General features: G+C 44.4%; 1 protein-coding gene across 1 annotated transcript; it reads right to left on the reverse strand.

The window, feature by feature from the left end:
• Positions 1 to 284: 284 nt before the first annotated feature.
• Positions 285 to 18,654, reverse strand: TIRAP (TIR domain containing adaptor protein). The gene is made up of 5 exons (XM_061166904.1): positions 18,579 to 18,654; positions 8,258 to 8,381; positions 7,894 to 8,052; positions 5,395 to 5,982; positions 285 to 3,619 (listed from the first exon to the last, which is right to left on the reverse strand). The coding sequence occupies exons 3-5, from the start codon at positions 7,958 to 7,960 to the stop codon at positions 3,600 to 3,602; spliced, it is 675 nt and encodes a 224-aa protein (XP_061022887.1). The 5' UTR covers positions 7,961 to 8,052; positions 8,258 to 8,381; positions 18,579 to 18,654; the 3' UTR covers positions 285 to 3,599.
• Positions 18,655 to 18,675: the final 21 nt, after the last annotated feature.

The following is an 18,675-nucleotide window of genomic DNA, read 5'->3' on the forward strand; positions in this document are numbered from 1 at the left end:
ACCAACCTTTGCAGGCTGGCTGGTCCCCAGGCACGACTGGACTAATATCTCTTCAAAAGGCTCACCCTCAAGCAAGACTAGGAGCCTCTAGAGCCCAGGGGCCTATTTGGAGCCCTGCTAACACCAGGGCTTCTGCCTGGAGCCCTCTCTCAAGCTTTGGACCAAATGGAAAAAGTGAAGCTTTTCGCAGCACAAAATAAATAAAAATAACTTTTACACTAGCAACAGAAATATGACATGCTAAGGAATAAATCTCATAAAAAATGTGACTGACCAATATGGAAAAGATTTGTAAAGTTTATTGAAATACATTTAAAGACAAAGAAATGGAGTCATAACATTTTTGTAAAGTATTAAAACATCCATTCTTTCCAAATTAATCTCTCAACTCAATGTAAGTCCAATAAAAATACTAATTGGCCCATTCCTGGAATCTGACACAGTGAATAAACAATTTATATGAAAGAATAAAGGAACGGGAAGGCTTGAAGTGATTCTGAGGAATAAAAGAAGTGGGAAGAGCGGACTGTAAATTATCAAGGTTTGCTAACAATCACAGTCAGTAAGCCAGGGTGCCACGGACAGGGTACATGAACAGATGAAGGAAGGAGCCTGGAGAACCTAGGCGTATGACATATGACAAAACATGACACCGGTGACGGCACAGTCAGTGGGGAGGATGGACTAGGCAGCAAAGAACGGCAATTCAAATGGGGGGGAAATGGATCTCTGACTTACAAATCGAGAGCAACAAAAACAAACCCAAACCGCACATCCAGTTGGATTAAAGAACCAAATGTAAACTACTTCCATAAGAAAATACAAGAGTACACAAGATTTCCCAAAGAAGACACAAAAAGCACAAACTACAAATAGATAAAAGTGTTTACATTAAAAAATAAAAAATTTCTTTAAAAGATACTGTTATATTGTGGTCATATTTTTTCTTAAACTTCTAATAATTTAGAGAGACATACTTAAATATTTAGAAATAAAGTAACACCTGGGTTTTGCTTCAAAGGATCTGGAGGGGACTTATGGGTCGGGTTATTGTTGATAAGAGCTTATCTCTGAGTTGGTAATTGTTGAAACTGGGTGATAGGTATACAGGGATTTGTCAAACTGCCTCCTTCCTTTTAGTGTATATTTTTTATAATAAAGGCAAAAGAGAAGAAAGAATATTATGACAATAGGATACCAGTATTCACCCACCAAATTAACACACACTTAAAAAACTGACGTGTGTGTATGTGTTAGTCACTCAGTTGTGTCTGACTCTTTGTGACTCCTTGGACTGTAGCCTACCAGGCTCCTCTGTCCATGGAATTCTTCAGGCAAGAATACTGGAGTGGGTTGCTATTGCCTTCTCCAGGGGGATCTTTCCAACCCAGGGATTGAACCCTGGTCTCCTGCATTACAGGCGGATGCTTTACCTTCTGAGCTACTGGAGAAGCCCTAAAAAACTGATCATTCTAAGTAATTCCCTAGCAGTCCAGTGTTTAGGACTCAGCACTTTCACTGCCAGGGCCTGGGTTCAATCCCTGGTCAGGGAAGTAAGATCCCAAAAGCTGTGCAGTGCAACAAAAAATACAAATTAAAAAATCTGATAATTCTAATTGTTAGCAAGAAGATGAAAAAGTGGCAACTCTTCTACACACAGGGTAGGAATAGAAATTGGCAGAATCAACTTGGAGGAAAATTTCATATCTTCTGCCAAAACCACTGGATATTCTTGACTATTCCCCATCTAGGTTAAATCCTAGAAGATCTTGCCCTGGAAAACATATACAAGAATAAAAATGCTCACAGGCTTATTGTTTTCAATAGCAAAAAAAAAAAAACAAAAACCAAAAAACTGGAAACCTAGTGTCCATTTGTAAAAGATTGTGCAGCTAAACAGTGATATATTTACATAATGGAATGAAAGTGAATGTACTGGAGCTCCATGCATCATCGTGGATACATCTTACAAACATATGGCCCAAGGAAGGAATTTGCATAATCTGTAAACATAACACCACTTATTTACAATACAAAACCATGTAAAAGTATGCTGTCAGGGATGCATACATATGTAATAAATTTCTAGAGAAAAGCTAAGAGTGGTAACATTCAAAATTTAGGATAGTGGTTACTTCTAGTGGGAGAAGGAAGGAGAATATAATTAAGGACAGATAGGGAGCAACATGGGGCTTGTGAGGGTTTGCTTCTAAGCTGGGTGTAATGTAAATCCATGGCTGATTCATTTCAATGTATGACAAAAACCACTACAATATTGTAAAGTAATTAGCCTCCAACTAATAAAAATAAATGGAAAAAAAAATAATAAAAATCCTAAACTGGAAAAAAAAAGTAAAAATTACAATGTATTGTATAAAAAAAAATAAGCTGGGTGTAGAGTAGGTGAGTGTACTACATTATTCTTTAGTCCTTTCATATGTAATAAGAAAATTTGTAATTAAAGGTTTTTTCATATATGCAGATAGCACATCATGTACACTTGAAACTAATATATGTCAATTATCTCTCAGTTTTTAGAAAAATATATATGTGTGTATTTTTTTCAGTAAAAGATGTGGCGGGGTGGGGGGGGGGGTGGGGAGTGGAGGAAGAGACACAAAGTATACATCAGGGAAATAATAAGTTCATTTCAGTTCAACAACAAGTTTTATTGAAAACATACCATCCTCCAGAGGAAATACACTGATTCCTCTGAGTGCAGAGGTGAGGGGCTCTCTGCATGAGAAAGCCTGAGTTCTGGCCAGACCCCTGATGAAGCCCCCACATGTCAGTGATCGGTGAGAGGGCTTTTGATCCCAGCTAAAAGGTCTGAGTTTCCCTTCTCTTTGCCCCACCTGCTCCCCGCTCTCTCCTATCTCTTCTGAATGGTCTCTAGGTGTGGGTCTTGAATGACAGGCGTGCAGTGGAAACAAACAACAGTGCTGAGGGCATCTTCCACATACCTTGTAGATGTGAACAACATCACAGGGAGACCCCGGCAGGAGTGTGAGTGTGAAAGACAGCATACCTGTTGCTTTGTCCTGACGCCTGCTCAGGGCTTCCCCGGCACCTGGGAAAACCACGCAGCTGAGGCAAGTGGTCCAGGATTCCAGCTCCTTACTCAGGGGAGCCACCTCTTCAAGAGGAATGCACCTCAACACCAGTGCCCGATTCCAGGGGATGGAGACATAGATATGACCTGCCAGGCTTCATGTCCAGTCACGCAGGCGGCATCACGTGGGCCATATCTTGGTATCAGCACTTCCTCCCACCTCCGCTTTCTGGCTCTTCCAGGCCTTCCTGGGGGATCCCCAGTCTCCCCAGGCCTTCTTGGGGAAGTCCCCAGTCTCCCCAGGCCTTCCTGGGGGAGTCCCCAGCCTCGCCAGGCCTTCCTGGAGGGGCTCCCCAACTTCCCTGGGTCCTTCCTGAGAGCCCAAGGATATGGAGGCCACAGACAGTCTGATCCCTGGGTCACATACAGTGTCCTGCAAACCCACTCCTTACAACTCTGTGTCTGCTGGAATCCCAGGGCCTGGGCCCTCTAACCCCATTTCCCACTTTTCTCCAACTGTCTGGGCGCAGTGGTGATGGATCAAGCATCAGCCAAGGGTCTGCAGGTCTGAAAGAGATCCAAGAGGCACAGGGCTTGTCACCATCCTCAGGTCCCAGCATCTCTGTTTCCCCCCAACAGCTCCCCGCCTCCGCTGCCTTTTAATCTGTTTTACCTTCCAAACCCACTGTTATATATTGCCCCTCCCTGGATATGCTTATCATGGGCAATTCTTCCCTATTATTTTGCACCTGTTGGCTTTACTAAACCAACACTAAACCAGGGTCCCTCCTGGCATGTTCTTAGCTCTTGGTGGACATTGCCAACCTGACCTCAATGAGAGAAATCTAATACTATTGATACTAGTAATGATGATGTGTATATGTGTGTGTATGTTCAGTCGCTCAGTCGTGTCCAACTCTTTGCAACCTCATGGACGGTAGCCCACCAGACTCCTCTGTCCATGGGGTTTCCCAGGCAATAATACTGGAATGGGTTGCCGTTTTCTCCTCCAGAGGATCTTTCTGACCCAGGGATCCAACTCATGTCTCCTGCATTGCAGGCTAATTCTTTACCCACTGAGCCCCCTGGGAAGTCCCAATAATGATGATAATGGCTAATATTTATTGAGGACTTGACATGTGCTAGGCCTTGCCTGTTAAGAGTACTTTACATGTGGAGGCAATGTCCTGAATACCTACTTAGTGTACATACTTATTTAGGTATATAATATAATTCTCATTCAACCAATGAGAAAACCCAGGCACAGAGCAGTTAAGTAACTCACCCAGGTAACATGGTCTTTTCCAGAGCCTGCATTCTGAACTACACGCAGACCTCAGAAACACGGCAGCTTCAGTTACAGACCACCATAATAAAGCGAATATTGCAGTCAAGTGAGTCACAAATTCTTTGGCTTCCCAGTGCATGTAAAAGTTATGTTTATACTCTCCTGTAGTCTATTAAGTGTTCAAAAGCATGATGTTTTTAAAACAATGTACATCCCTTCACAGAGAACTATATTCAATATCCTATGATTAACCATAATGGAAAAGAAGATTAAAAATATATGTATAACTGAATCACTTTGCTATAGAGCAGAAATTAACACAACATTGTAAATCAAATATACTTCAATAAAAAGTTGATTAAAAAAATGTACATGCCTTAATTAAAAAATAGGAATAGGAACAACTGCTCAGTCATATCCGCCTCTTTGTGACCCCGTGGACTATAGTCCACCAGGCTCCTCTGTCCATGGAATTCTCCAGACAAGAATACTGCAGTGGGTTGCCATTTCCTTCTCCAGGGGATCTTCCCCACCCAGGGATAAAATCCGGGTCTCCTGCATTGCAGGCAGATTCTTTACCAACTGAGCCACCAGGGAAGCCCTAATTTAAAAATACATAGTGCCAAAAAAGAAAAAAAAATGCTAATTATCATCTGACCAGGAAAGGTTGCCACAAACCTTCTGTTTGTAAAAAAATAAAAATAAAAAAATAAAACAACCAAAACGCAGCATTTGCCAACTGCAATCAAGTGAAGCCTAGGAACTTTCCTGGTGATCCAGTGGTTAAGACTCAGTGCTCCCAGTGCGGGGTGGAGGGGGAACTGGTTGTTCCATCGCTGGTCAGGGAACTAGATCCTGCCTCCCTGCAACTAAGAGTTCTCAGGTGGCAACTGAAAGAGCCTTCATGCTTCAAGGAAGATCCCCGCCAGCTAAAAGATGCTGGGCAGACAAATATTTTCCTAAAAAGATAAAATAGAGTGAAGCCCATACTAGGCCACACTGGGTGTCTCCTAAAAGCCCAGGTAGAGAGAGCAAGCCCTTCCCCAAAGCTTACACCGCATGACAGCCTCCTTGACTTGGCGGAAGCCGCGTTCGGGACCGCGGCCGTCCACGAAGTACATGTATCGGAGCTCGGCGGGATAGGCGGCTCGGCTGAGGCCGGACATCAGCGGGATGGTGCGGCCCTCGGCGCCGGGGGCCTCGCTCAGCGCCTGCAGCATCTGGTACCTGCACCACGGGTCCCGGAGGAAGCCCGGGGTGATCAGCAGCACGCGGCAGTGGCTGCTGCTCAGCGCGTGGCAGAGCTCGGACACGATGGCGCCGCCGGGGGTGGCGTCGCGGAGCTGCAAGAAGCAGCGCAGGCTGGCGGCGCCGCCCTCCAGGTAGGAGACCAGCTCCTGGGCGGCCGCCAGGTCCTCCTCGCTGTGGCACACGCACACATCATAGTCCTTGCTCCAGCGGCCGCCGCTGCCGCCGCCATCGGCGCCCCCGTGCGACGGTGTAGGGACGGGAGACGCCTCTGAGCTGCGGCCCAGGGATGGGGGGCTGTCCGGTGAGCTCGGCTGTGAAACGGCGCTGGGGGCGCTTTCTGGGGAGACGGGCTTCTTCGTGGGCTTCCTCGACAGGGCCTGCCTGAACCAGCCTGCAGAGGGGAGAGGCATTGCTTAGGCCTGGAGTTCTCAGCAGGGGCTTCTTCCCGACCCCACCAGAGAAGAGTCACCTCGGGATGGACCCCAGTCCGTCTCCCCTGCCCACCTTCTCACACCAGCTATTCTGTGTACTGTGTCCATCCCTCGGGACTTGCCCCAAACTTCCCCTTATCTTTAAAGGTTTGGGGAATACATAAAAGCTGGTTGTTTGCACTTCCCGGGTGGCCCAGTGGTTGAGAATCCACCTGCCAATGCAGGGGACATGGGTTTCATCCCTGGTCCAGGAAGATTCCACATGCCTCCAGGGAACTAAGCTCCAGCCCTCACTCTGGAGCCCATGAGCAGAAATTACTGGTGCCCACATGCCCTAGAGCCCAAGCTCCTCAACAAGGGAAGTCACCGCAATGAGGATCCCATGCACTGCAACTAGAGAAAGCCCACACACAGCAACAAAGACCCAGAGCAGCCAAAATAAATAAAGAAGCCTGGCAGTTTTATAAGTCAGCGGAGATGTGATACCAGCTTGTCCTACTGTATTGCATATTTGAAAGTTCCTAAGAGTAGATCATAGAAGTTCTCATCACAAGAAGGAACTGTAAGGTGATGGATGCCAACTAGACTTAGTGCGATGATTATCTCACAATATATACAAATGCTGGATCATTATGTTGTACATCTGAAACTAACGGAATAGCATATGTCAATTATACCTCAAAAATTAAAAAAAAAACTTTGGTATAGCAACAATATGAGAAAAAACAACAACAACTCTAGCTGTTTACCAGCATGATTAGGAAAGACAGATTCGCCTGCTCCATGCCCTTTGGTTTCTGATACCCCCAGCCTAACCAGAACTTCCCAAAAGATGACTAATCAACCATCTGTGAGCCTGTAAGCAGAATTATGTTAAGCTGGTAAATGTCAGTTAGTCCCCAAACCCATTTTTAGCACTGAGGGGAGGTGGATTTAGATCACGGGGAGCAAAAGAGAGGCAGGGATTGGCACCTGTTTGGCCATGAGAAATCCTAAGTGCTACGTACGTGCATGCTAAGTCTCCTCAATCATGTCCGACTCCACGACCCTGTGGACTGTAGCCCACTAGCTCCTCTTTCCATGGGATTCTCCAGACAAGAATACTGGAGTAGGTGGCCATATCCTCCTCCAGGGGAATCTTCCCAACCCAGGGATCGAACCCACATCTCTTATGTCTCCTGCATTGGCAGGCAGGTTCTTTACCACGAGCACCACTTGGGAAGTCCTGAGAAATCCTAGCTTCCTGCCAAATGGGTAAAATGGGAATGTGGAAGGAGGTCACTGTCCAGAGCTCCTGAAGACTTTAGCACTTGATTGATTCCAAACCACACTTCAGAGGGCCACACAAATTTGATGGTGGACTGCTTGCTTTCTGGATGACCTTAAACAAGACAGTCTATGTTTCCACTTCCTTATCTGGAAAATGGGTTCATTTCAGTTGTTGTTGAAGGTTAGAGGAAATAATGCCTTATCTGGCATATTGTTGAGTACTCCAAATGATTTCAACTCAGCTTCTCTAGCTTTTGATCAGGATAGAAAGTTTGGTGTTCCGGAGGTGTCCTCTCTCTCTGCTCTGCTTGTCTCCTTCCTCTGAATGGTTCTGAGTGATTTAGAGGACAAGAGACATCAAGTCAAGTACTCAGCACGGTGGTTTCCAGGCTGGGAAGATTAGCTGAGCACACCTGGGAGACCAGTGAGCCAAAATGATTGAAGGCTCCCAGAGGCACACCGCCCCACTCCCCACAGAGCCCTGGGCACTGAGGTCAAGACAGGATCACTCCCCCCACACCATCAGCCTCCTTTAAATCTCTCCAGGGCCTGTGTTTGGGGGCCAGGCAGCCTCCTGGATTTAGGAGTCTGTGTCCACTCACCAGCCATCTTGCCCAGAGACTTCTTGGACCTGGAGCCAGGAGCCGGGGAGGAGGTTGATGATGCCATCGTTGTGGGCTCCAAACTAACCCCATGAGACCAGGCATTGGTAAAGTGGGAGAAGGGAGGGGCCCCAGTCTTGACCTCATGGAGCAGCCATCCTACAAAAGACAGAGAGAGAGGGTCACAAAAGCTGGATCTAACTTACTCCCAGTCCCAGGGCATGGGCTCTGGGAGTTATTCTTCTCTGGGTGCCTGACAGAGGCTCAGTCTCTAAATGGGTCCCTTATGGGATTAGGGTCAGCCACCACTGGGATTAAAGCTGGTTTCTAGCAAAACCCCAATCTGTGTAATGATGAAACTTACAGAGTATGAGCTCAGCATGACCAGCAGAATGACTGTCCTCTGTGCCACCTGGCCAGGGGTGCATTCGGGATCTGGGGAAGGGTGACTGGCAAGCACCTTGTTGTAGGAACTTCCTGTGTAAAAGCTGAAATCAGAGAAGAAAGTCCGTTGCTATTTGAACAAATAATTATGTATCAAGGTAAACAGATATTTTGCAGTTTGAGAGCCAGCACATGTAAGAAACCTTGGTGGACTTTTCCTCCAAGCCTGCCTTTCCCCAAATAACTCCTTCCATCCACCCCCCAGCCATCCAACCCTTTCTCCCTCCATCTCTCCCTCAGCTGCACAAAATGGTTAAGTTTACAGACTATGCAGCCAGAGTTCCTAGATCTCTTATGAACTGTGGCCTCTGGTAAACTGCTTACTCTTGCAAAACTTTAGTTTTTCCATCTGTGAAATGGGAATAATACTACAACCTGCTCAGCATTATTGTGAAGACCACACAAGATGATTTACGTAAAGTGCATGGCATAGAATGCTCAGAAAAAAATTACCCTGGTAGGTAGCTCAGTGGTAAAGAATCTGCCTGCCAATGCAGGAGACACGGGTTCGATCCCTAGTCCAGGAAGATTCCATATGCCTGGGGCAATTAAGCCCATTTGCCACAGCTGTTGAGCTTGTGTTCTAGAACCCGCAAATCGCAACCACTAAAGCCTGCACACTCTAGAGCCTGCCAGCGCTCCACAACAAGAGAAGCCTCCGATGTGAGAAGCCCGAGCACCTGCTCTTCACAAATAGAGAAAATAATAAATACATATGAAAAAATAAAATAATCCAGGGACTTCCCTGGTGGTCCAGTGGTTAAGAATCCACCTTGCAATGCAGGGGACCTGGGTTCAATCCCCGGAGGGGGAACTTAGATCCCACATGCCACAGACTTAATAAGCCCAAGAGCCGCAAATACAGAGTCCACACGCCACAGTGAAAGACCCTGTATGATGCAACTAATACCCAATGCAGCAAATAAATATTTTAAAAATTGAAACAAGCCAGACACTGGAGGGATATATTCAATGTTCTTCCAAATTCCAGAAGGTTTTTGGTTTGCTTTTTGGAGGTGGAGGGAAGGGATTGTCAAAAGGCATCCACATTTATATGGAAATGCAAAGGACCAAGACTACCTCAGATGGCAACTCGCTGTGTTCCCTTCCCACCACAATGACCTAATGTCCCTGACGGCGGAGACTCGTTTTGCTTAGGTTTCTGGGAGCATACTGTGTGGAGCAGAGCCCACCCTGATCTGAGACAGAGTCGCTGAGATCTAGTGGCTTCTGGAGGTGAAGGGTGGGTAGAGAACTTGGCACTAGAGCAAGGGCTGCTCTGTCACTATGTGATGGATCTGCAGAGGTCAAGACAACCCTGCCCCGTCCCCTCCCCGCCCACCGCCCCCGGAAGCCACAGAGAAAGGACACGTCTGAATAAACACACTGAGATAAAGAGTTTTCGAAAGCTGAAGAAAGTCTTTCAGTGTTGGACAAACATGCTTCATTCAGCTAAATGCTGATCACCCTTATGCCAAGCCGATGGAGAGAAGACAAGAGGTACTGATGATTCATGAAAACATATAAAAGTTCAAAAAAAGGAGAAGTTGAACTGCAGCAGCAGAGGGTGGGGCAGGTGTTCGGGGGCAGAAGGAGTTGGGATGGGCTTGGGAAGAGGCATGTTTGAAAGAGCAAAGCAGACAGCTGCTAAGCCAGTCAAAGGGACACGAAAATGGGAACATTAGCAAAGATGTGTGTTTCTTTTCCTACCTAATATTCTTTTCCTACCTAATATTTCAGACCCCCTAAGTGGAGAGGCTGAGGCAGTGCCTAGTAACCACTGTTAGATTTGGGAGTTGTTGGGGTTTTTTTTGCTTTAATTTGGCTGTGCCAGGTCTTGTTCCCCGACCAGGGATCGAACCCAGGCCCCCTACATTGGAAGCACGGAGTCTTAACCACTGGACCACCAAGGAAGTCTAGCAGTTGCTGTCTCTTGACATCTTCATTTCAACTATTCAAGATGTCCTTCCCCTCCCTGCCCACCCCCCCACACCCAGCCCCCGAAGTAGTAGACACAATGCTACTTACTTTTTATCTTAAACGTTTTTTTCAATTGTGTTTTAATTTGAAAATTCATTATTTGGCTTTGACACACAAACTGGAGACTGATTTGATATTTTTATGACAGCTTAAAAGTTCAAAATTAACATAAAACTTCAGTCTACTTAATCAATGTAGATTTAAGGTTCAGTTTCTCAGTGTATCAAATGACTTACCCTTTTGACACTACAGGCTGATTTTTGGTAGCTGTGTTTTTTCATTGTTTGTTTAAGAAGAAATCCAAATGCCCAATAGCCACTGGAAGTGGACTGGTATAAGCCCTAGTGACTGACGTTATGGAAAAGTTCAAACACAGGAAATAGCATCTTTGACAAAGGAAAATTGAGCAAGAATGAAGATCAGTTCCATTAACTGTGTACACTGTCTGTTTCCTAGAATCTGAAACCCTACTGCATTTGCCTTGTTTCTTTTCAGTTCTTGTGCAGCTGAGGTTGTGAAGCGATCACACGCAGATATGCTTTAATCTTGACAAGCTTTAGTAATAGTCGTGTATTAGATGTAGGAGACATACTTGTCAGGGAGACAAGAAGCTAATGAACGCAAATCTCCAACTGGAAGTTCTCATCACTCGCTCTGTCTATTCTGTGATTTGTTCTGTAGTCACTTTTCCCTGTTCATTTAAACAGTTCATCAAGTAGAAGGATGTAGACCTAAATACCTACTTTGTAGATAATTACAAAAACTTGATAGAAAATTAGAAAAGAGCTTCTTCAAAACAAAACCAAAAACAAAAAAACCAGTAGCATGTTACTGTCAGTGTTTTTAGAATACTTTTTCAATATTATAAGAAGGAACTTAGTATGTGAGGTAAATACTACAAAGCTTCACTGAATAAAACCCAAAGTGTATTAAGTATTATTCAATATCTAACTGGTCTCCAGTATCTATTGTATAGGGAATGTACTGAAACCCATGAAGATATATGGTTATGTATCTTACCTAATTCAAATTCCATTTCTGTTAAACAGGAAATATTATCTGTGGAAGACAGCACAGTGGTCCCCCAAAGATGTCCACATCCTAATCCTGGGTGAAAATAAGCTACCTTACTTGGAAGAAGCAGATTTTGCAGATGTGATTAAGGGTCTGGAGATAGGAAGATTAGCTTGGATTATCTAGGTGGGCCAATGTAATCAACAAAGGTCTTAGAAGAGTTAGAAGGGTCAGAGTGAGAGGAGATGGGACAGCAGAAGCAGAGGTCGGGGTAATGTGGGGCTCCTCTTCAAGGAGATGAACTCTGCCAACATGGGGCTATCAGTAGGAATGTGGCACCCTCCAGAAGTCAGAAAAGGCAAAGACCTGGAATCCTCCCTAGAAACTCCAGAAGGGATGCATAGCATCTATAAGATAATAAATGTGTTCAGTATGAATCCACTAAATTTGTGGTACTTTGTTACAGAAGCAATGGGAAAGTAATACACAATCTTTGATTGTATATGAGGCTACTGAATAGAGAAAGCATTGATTCTAAGTGCTAAAAACTGGTCTGCTTACAGATCTAAACTGTTTGAGGGAGTTTTTCACTTCTTTGATGGATATAGTATCATCTACACTTCATTTGATCTTTGACTTCAAAATTAAGAACATTGGTTTCAAAGGCTCAAACACTTGCTGAAACACTTGTCAGGACAGGATTCATTAGAACTTACAGGACAATGTCCCTTAAAGTACTGAAATTATGGGACTTTCTTGGTGGTCCAGTAGCTAAGACTTCCCGCTGCCAATGAAAAGGGCCCAGGTTTGATCCATGGTCAGGGAACTAGATCCCACATAAAAGTTTGTTGAATGCTACAACTAAAGATCCCGCATGCTGCAACTTAAGACCTGTGCAGTCAAAATAAGTGTTTTTTTTAAAGTGCTGAAATTAACTGTTAATACCTTGATATGCACAATACAGTTATGGACACTACGGTGGCCCCAATGTTCACAACTGTAAGCATGGACAGGACACGTAACTTCTTACAATAGGGTATGGTGAAGGTGTGGTATGTCACTCACATACTATGTTACTATTTGTATGGTATGTTTGTGTGTGTGCACATGTTTATAAATGTATATACACATATACACATCATATACATAGTAACATAATCATGTGTGTATATATGTTTATACCTATTGATACATACAAAATGTATATTTGCTATATATGTACATATAAATATTTATAAATTTATATAAATTATACATAATATAAACATATTATTTATATATTTATATAAATATTATTCACATACAATATAATATAAATATCTAAATATTTCTATATACATCTTATATAGCAAAAATACATACTATATGTATGTATCAATAGGTATAATGAATACCTATTGATGAATAGATAATACACAATATATGGATATTGTGTATTAATACAGATGTTATGTGTATGCATGGGAGTGGGTGTAAAAGTCCATCTTAGCAAACTAGAAAGAGACTCCTTTGCTAACTTGGAAGAATTTCCTATGTCATGAGAGAGTCAGGTGTCAAGGAACCTCGGGCAGCCGTGAGAAGCCCAGAGTGGTGTCCTGCTAACGGCCAGCAAGAATACTGACCTCAGTCCTACAACTTCAAGGAGATGAATTCTGCCAACAAATAACCTGAGGGGACTTATTAGTGATTCTTTTCCCATTTGCGTCTCTGATGGCACCACAGCCCTAGCTAACACCTGGACCACGGCCAGGTAAGACCCCCGCAGAAGACTCAGCCAAGCCTTTCCCCAGCCCTTGATCCACAGAAACTCTGAGGTAACAGACAGGTGTTGGTTTAGCTGCTAAATTTGTAGTAATTCATCATGCATCACAGGAAGTGAACACAGGGCCCAATGACAATGAAGAGTTTAAAAATGCCAGTTCCTGTGCCCCACCCCAAATCCACTGAATCACCTCTCTGGGAGGAAGACTTGGGAAGCCGGTTTTCAAAAAGGAATTCCTGGCGGTCCAGTGGTTGGGACTCGGTGCTCTCAAGGCTTGGACCTTGGTTTCAATTCCTGGTTGGAGAACTAAGATCCCGCAAGCCGCATATTGCGGCAAAACAAACAAAACCAACCAAGCAAAAAAAACAAAATCACACACAAAAAAGCCAAAAAACAAAACACACACACTGAAAAATACTAACAACAACAACAACAAACAAATACTCCAGGATTCTCATGCACCTAAAGACTGGTCTAGTGGGCTGCACCAATGGTTCCCAAATGAAGGTGCATATCATTATCACGGAGAAGACTTAAAAAAATATATAGCTACTGGACTTCTCCGGCAGTCCAGTGATTAAGAATCTGCCTGCCAATGCAGGGGGGACATGGGTTCAATTTCCTCTCCAGGAAGATCTCACATGCTTTGGGGCAGCTGAGTCCATATGCCCCAACCACTGAAGCCTGTGCACCCTAAAGCTGGTGTTTGGCAACAAGAGAAGCCACAGAAAAGAGAAGCCCACACACCGCAATTGGAGAGTAGTCCCCACACGCCGCAACTAGAGAAAGCCTGCATGCACAAATGAAGACCCAGCACAGCCAAAAATAAGAAATAATTGATTAATTAAAAAATAGCTACCTCTGGAAATTCTTATTCAATAAAGTGGGGCCCGAAAATCTGTATTTCTTAAGAGCTCTACAGGTAATTCTGACACAAGGAACCACTTGTCTCGATGTATATAAGCAGTGGAATAATTGAAAAGTGCCCAGCAACTCTTGAGATTGATTTTGTGAAATAAATTTCAAACCACTGATTTTGCTATAAAGTCAAATTTAAGATGGGACTCTAGCAGGCAGAAAATAGTCATAGAACTCTGGGTAATTAACTGAAGTCTTATAATTTATATTAAGCTAAATCTTCTTGCTGAATATATAACAAAGTAAAAATGCTCTCAGCACTACATTTTGTAAATTTTGAAGACTTTTAAACATAGCTCAGTCGGTAAAGAATCTGCCTGCAGTGCAGGAGACCGGGGTTCGATTCTTGGGTTGGGAAGATCCCCTGGAGAAGGAAATGGCAACCCACTCCAGTATTCTTGCCTAGAAAATCCCATGGACAGAGGAGCCTGGTGGGCTACAGTCTGTGGGGTCACAAGAGTTGGACACAACTTAGTGACTAAACCACCACCAAACATGTCAAGGGCTTCCCTGGTGGCTCAGTGGTAAAGAATCTGCCTGCCAATGCAGGAGACACGGGTTCAACCCCTGGTCTGGGAAGATCCCACAAGCCAAGGAGCAACTAAGCCTGTTCGCCACAACTACTGAGCCTGTGCCCTAGAGCCCCAGAGCTACAACTACCAAGCCCACATGCCACAACTACTGAAGCCGAAGCACCTAGAGCCCATACTCCATAAGAGGAGAAGCTACAGCAATGAGAAGCCCACGCACTGCAACTAGAGAGGAGCCCTTGCTTGTCACAACTAGAGAAGGCCTGCACAGCAATGAAGACCCAGCATAGCTAAAAATAAATAAAGAGCAAGTCAAAATTTTCGTGTGTGTGTGTCTGTGTGTGTGTGTGTGTGTGTAGAAGCACCCACTATTTTATTTTTTTATATTTTGACTGTACAGCCTATGAGATCTCAGTTCCCAGACCAGGGATGGAATCTGGGCCATAGCAGTGACAGCGATGAATCCTAACCACTAGTCCATGTACCAGGGAACTCCCGGAATTATAAATCAAAAGCATGGTGACTTTGGTTGTTAAAATCTAAAACCTTAGCTGTATTTCAGTCACATAGGAATATAGCTTACTGACTAAACATGAATGGGAAGTATTTTAATGTGTTGCTATATTTTGCCAAATGTAGCAAACTGGTCTTTGGAAAACAGTTCCTATGTTTTAAAAAACTCCCTTTGTTTTAAAACTATATCCTGTATGTACTAAAGGTCATTTTAAACTAAAATGGTGTGAACTTACTTTTTATGTGCTTTTCCGTAGGTCTCATGTAAATATACAGGCATTGAATGTAATATAGATTGTGGTAGCAATGAATTTAATGATGGATACATTTTATAAATTATGCCTTTATACATTAGTTTCCTTTTGAGCTTTCAAAATGATTGCTTTTTATATATTTTTGAAAAAGGCTTGGGGGTGGGGAGGTCGGATATTAAAAAAAAAAAACCTAAAATTTTTAAAGATAAACTTTGAGAGGACTTCCACTACCAGCATAATAAAGACAGTATAAAACAACAGTAATTAAGGCTATGGTTTTTCCAGTGGTCATGTATGGATGTGAGAGTTGGACTGTGAAGAAAGCTGAGCACCGAAAAATTGATGCTTTTGAACTGTGGTGTTGGAGAAGACTCTTGAGAGTCCCTTTGACTGCAAGGAGATCAACCAGTCCATCCTAAAGGAGATAAGTCCTGGGTGTTCCTTGGAAGGACTGATGCTGAAGCTGAGTGGCCAGTAGTTTGGCCACCTCATGCGAAGAGTTGACTTATTGGAAAAGACCCTGATGCTGGGAGGGATTGGGGGCAGGAGGAGAAGGGGATGACAGAGGATAAGATGTCTGGATGGCATCACCGACTCAATAGGCATGAGTTTGAGTAAACTCCAGGAGTTGGTGATGGACAGGGAGGCCTGGCGTGCTGCAATTCATGGGGTCGCAAAGAGTCGGACACGACTGAGTGACTGAACTGAATTAAGGCACAATGATATTCATGTACAAGGACAGACTAATGGAAGAATAGGGTGTTCAGAAACAGACCCACATCTATACAGTCTCCTGGTTTATAACAAAGCTGACACTTCAGTGCAGTGGGAAAGGTGGTCTGGGTCAATTTAGACCGCATTGTAGGACCAAATGAATCTCGACGCACATACCCCAACATACTAAAAAAGTAATTTCAAATGGATAGTAGATATACATGAGAATCCCAACAAAGCTTTTAGAAGAAAATATAGGCGATTATCTTCCTGACTATGATTATTTTCCTGATTTTTAAAAATTGAGATATAATTGACATCTAACATTGTACTAGTTTAGGTGAACAACATAATGATTCAATTTATGTATATATTTAGAAATGATCATCACAATATGTCTAGTTAGCATCTATTACTATATACTTACAATTTTTTTTCTTGTCCTCAAAACTTTTAAGTACTACTCCCCTAGCAACTTTCAAATATACAATACAGTATTATTAACTATAGTCACCATGCTGTTCACTACATCCCCAGAACTTCTTTATTTTATAACTGGAAGTTTATACCTTTTGACCACCTTCACCCATTTCGCACACTCCCTATGTCCCCAGTAGGTAACGATTAAAAAAAAAAAGAAAAAAACTTAAGTAATAGAACCATAAGGGAAAAAATGATAAACTGGACAGCGTTAAATTGAAGAACTTCTGTTCTTCAAAAGACATCATCAGGAGAGTGAAAAAGCAATCTCCTGAGACAGAAAATATTACATATCCAATATGTCTCATATCCATAATATTTAGGAACTCTAACAAACTGGTAAGGAAAAAAGAAACAACCTGTTGGAAAGACAGGCAGAAGAATTGAACAGACGCTTCACAAAAGGATATCCAAGTGCCCAGCAGACATGAAAAGGTGCACAGTTCGTCAGTCATCAGAAAAATGCAAATTAAACCTCAGTGCAACTGACTTTCCCCTCACTCAGCAGGATGGCTACAATGAAGAAGACAGACAGTATCAAGTACTGGTAAGCACGTGAAGAAACGGGAACTCATACACCGCCTGTAGGAGTGTAAATTGGTTCAGGGACTTTGAAAACCTGTTTGGCGCTATATTCCACTTCTAGGAATATACTCAGCAGAAGTGCTTACATATGCTCACCAAAAGACAACCATAAGAAGGCCTCAGCGGCACTATTCATAACAACCCCATGCTGGAAACAGTCCATATCCATCAATCTATGTATCCAGTAGAATGTAGAAATAAACTGGTGTCTATCCATACAGCGCAAAATTACACATCAATGAGAATAAATGAACTACCAATAAATGCACGCATGTGTACTAAGTCACTTCAGTCATATCTGACTCTTTGCGACCCCATGGACTGTGGCCTGCCAGTCTCCTCTGTCCATGGCATTTCCCAGCCAAGAATACTGGAGTGGGTTGCCATGCCCTCCTCCAGGGGATCTTCCTGACCCAGGGATCGAACCCGAGTTTCCTGCATTGCAGGCAGATTCTTCACTGCTAAGCTACCCGGGAAGCCCCACCGCTAAATACAACAAGAGTTAATCAACATATTGAGTACAAAACACCACACACAAAAGTACAGAAGTATGACCCCAAGTTTCCAAAGTTCAAAACCAAATAAAATTATTTATGATGTTAAAGCCAGGGTAGCAGTCACCCTTGGGTGAAAGTGACTGGAAGACACCTCCCCCAAAAGGGCATCTGGAGTGTGAGTGATGTTTTTATTTATTCTGCAGTGACACTGGGTACGCTGTACACTTAAGATCTGGGCACTTTTCTGTGTGTAGATTGAACTTCAATCTTTACAAAAGGTTTTAAAACGAACTAGACCGTGACTTCCTCTGATGGTGGGTCATTTCTGACTCTCAGTTGGCCCTGGGTCAGCTCAATGAGTGTGTGCCCCATCCTCCCCTTTCTTAGCTGCACTTTGGGTGTGTGTGTTTCCTAGTGTCTCCAGGAGGAGGACAGGGGGCTGACTCTGTCTCGCTCAGTACTGTCAAGCGATGCCCAGCCCATGGCCTAGGTTCACGAAATGACTGTGGAAGGGATCCCCCCTCGTAGACCCTTTACCCTTAAGTAAAGCCCTGCTCTTGCGGAAACACAGTCACAAAGGCCATCAGAGGAGAGAGAAGCTGCGAGCAGAGAAGAGGCGAGGAGACTGGAGGGAAAAGAATCTACGGTTCAAAACGGAAGCCACCTGAGCGAGCCAGGCTGCCCAGGATCAAGGACTCTCTGCACTAGCTTCTTGGCAACAGAGAAGGTGACAGCGCTCTCCGAGGGCCTTTTCACCCCGTTTCAGCCTTGTGGGTGCTACGGGCGGCCAGCTGAAGGGGCGGAGAGGGAATGACGGCGAACCCGGCAGAGGTGCCCCAGGGAGGGGACGGGCAAGTCCGGGAGCAGGGACCGGCATCGGCCGCCACCTGGGTCGGACGCGGGCCTGGGGGGTTCCCACTGCCCGCGGGGGTCCTGCCGGCCCCGCCCCCTGCTCTCCCCGCCCACCCCGGCCCGCGGGGCCCCGAGCGCTCACCTGCGCCCGGGTGCGCCGGGCGCCGCCTCGATGCCACCGGTGCCGGGCGCGGACTCCGGCGCGGGGCCGCCCGCCCGTCCGCGGGAAGTGCCTTCGG

This window comes from Dama dama, chromosome 2 (assembly GCF_033118175.1).
Source record: "Dama dama isolate Ldn47 chromosome 2, ASM3311817v1, whole genome shotgun sequence".
NCBI classification, from domain to species: Eukaryota; Metazoa; Chordata; class Mammalia; order Artiodactyla; family Cervidae; genus Dama; species Dama dama.

Bases quoted from the DNA above. Each gene is read 5' to 3' on its own strand.
- TIRAP (XM_061166904.1), bottom strand. From the start codon at position 7,960: ATGGCATCATCAACCTCCTCCCCGGCTCCTGGCTCCAGGTCCAAGAAG. The intron at 5,983-7,893 runs GTGAGTGGACAC...TCCCCTCTGCAG, and splicing joins GTCTCTGGGCAAGATGGCTG to GCTGGTTCAGGCAGGCCCTG. The intron at 3,620-5,394 runs GTAAGCTTTGGG...GATCTCTTTCAG, and splicing joins CAAGGAGGCTGTCATGCGGT to ACCTGCAGACCCTTGGCTGA.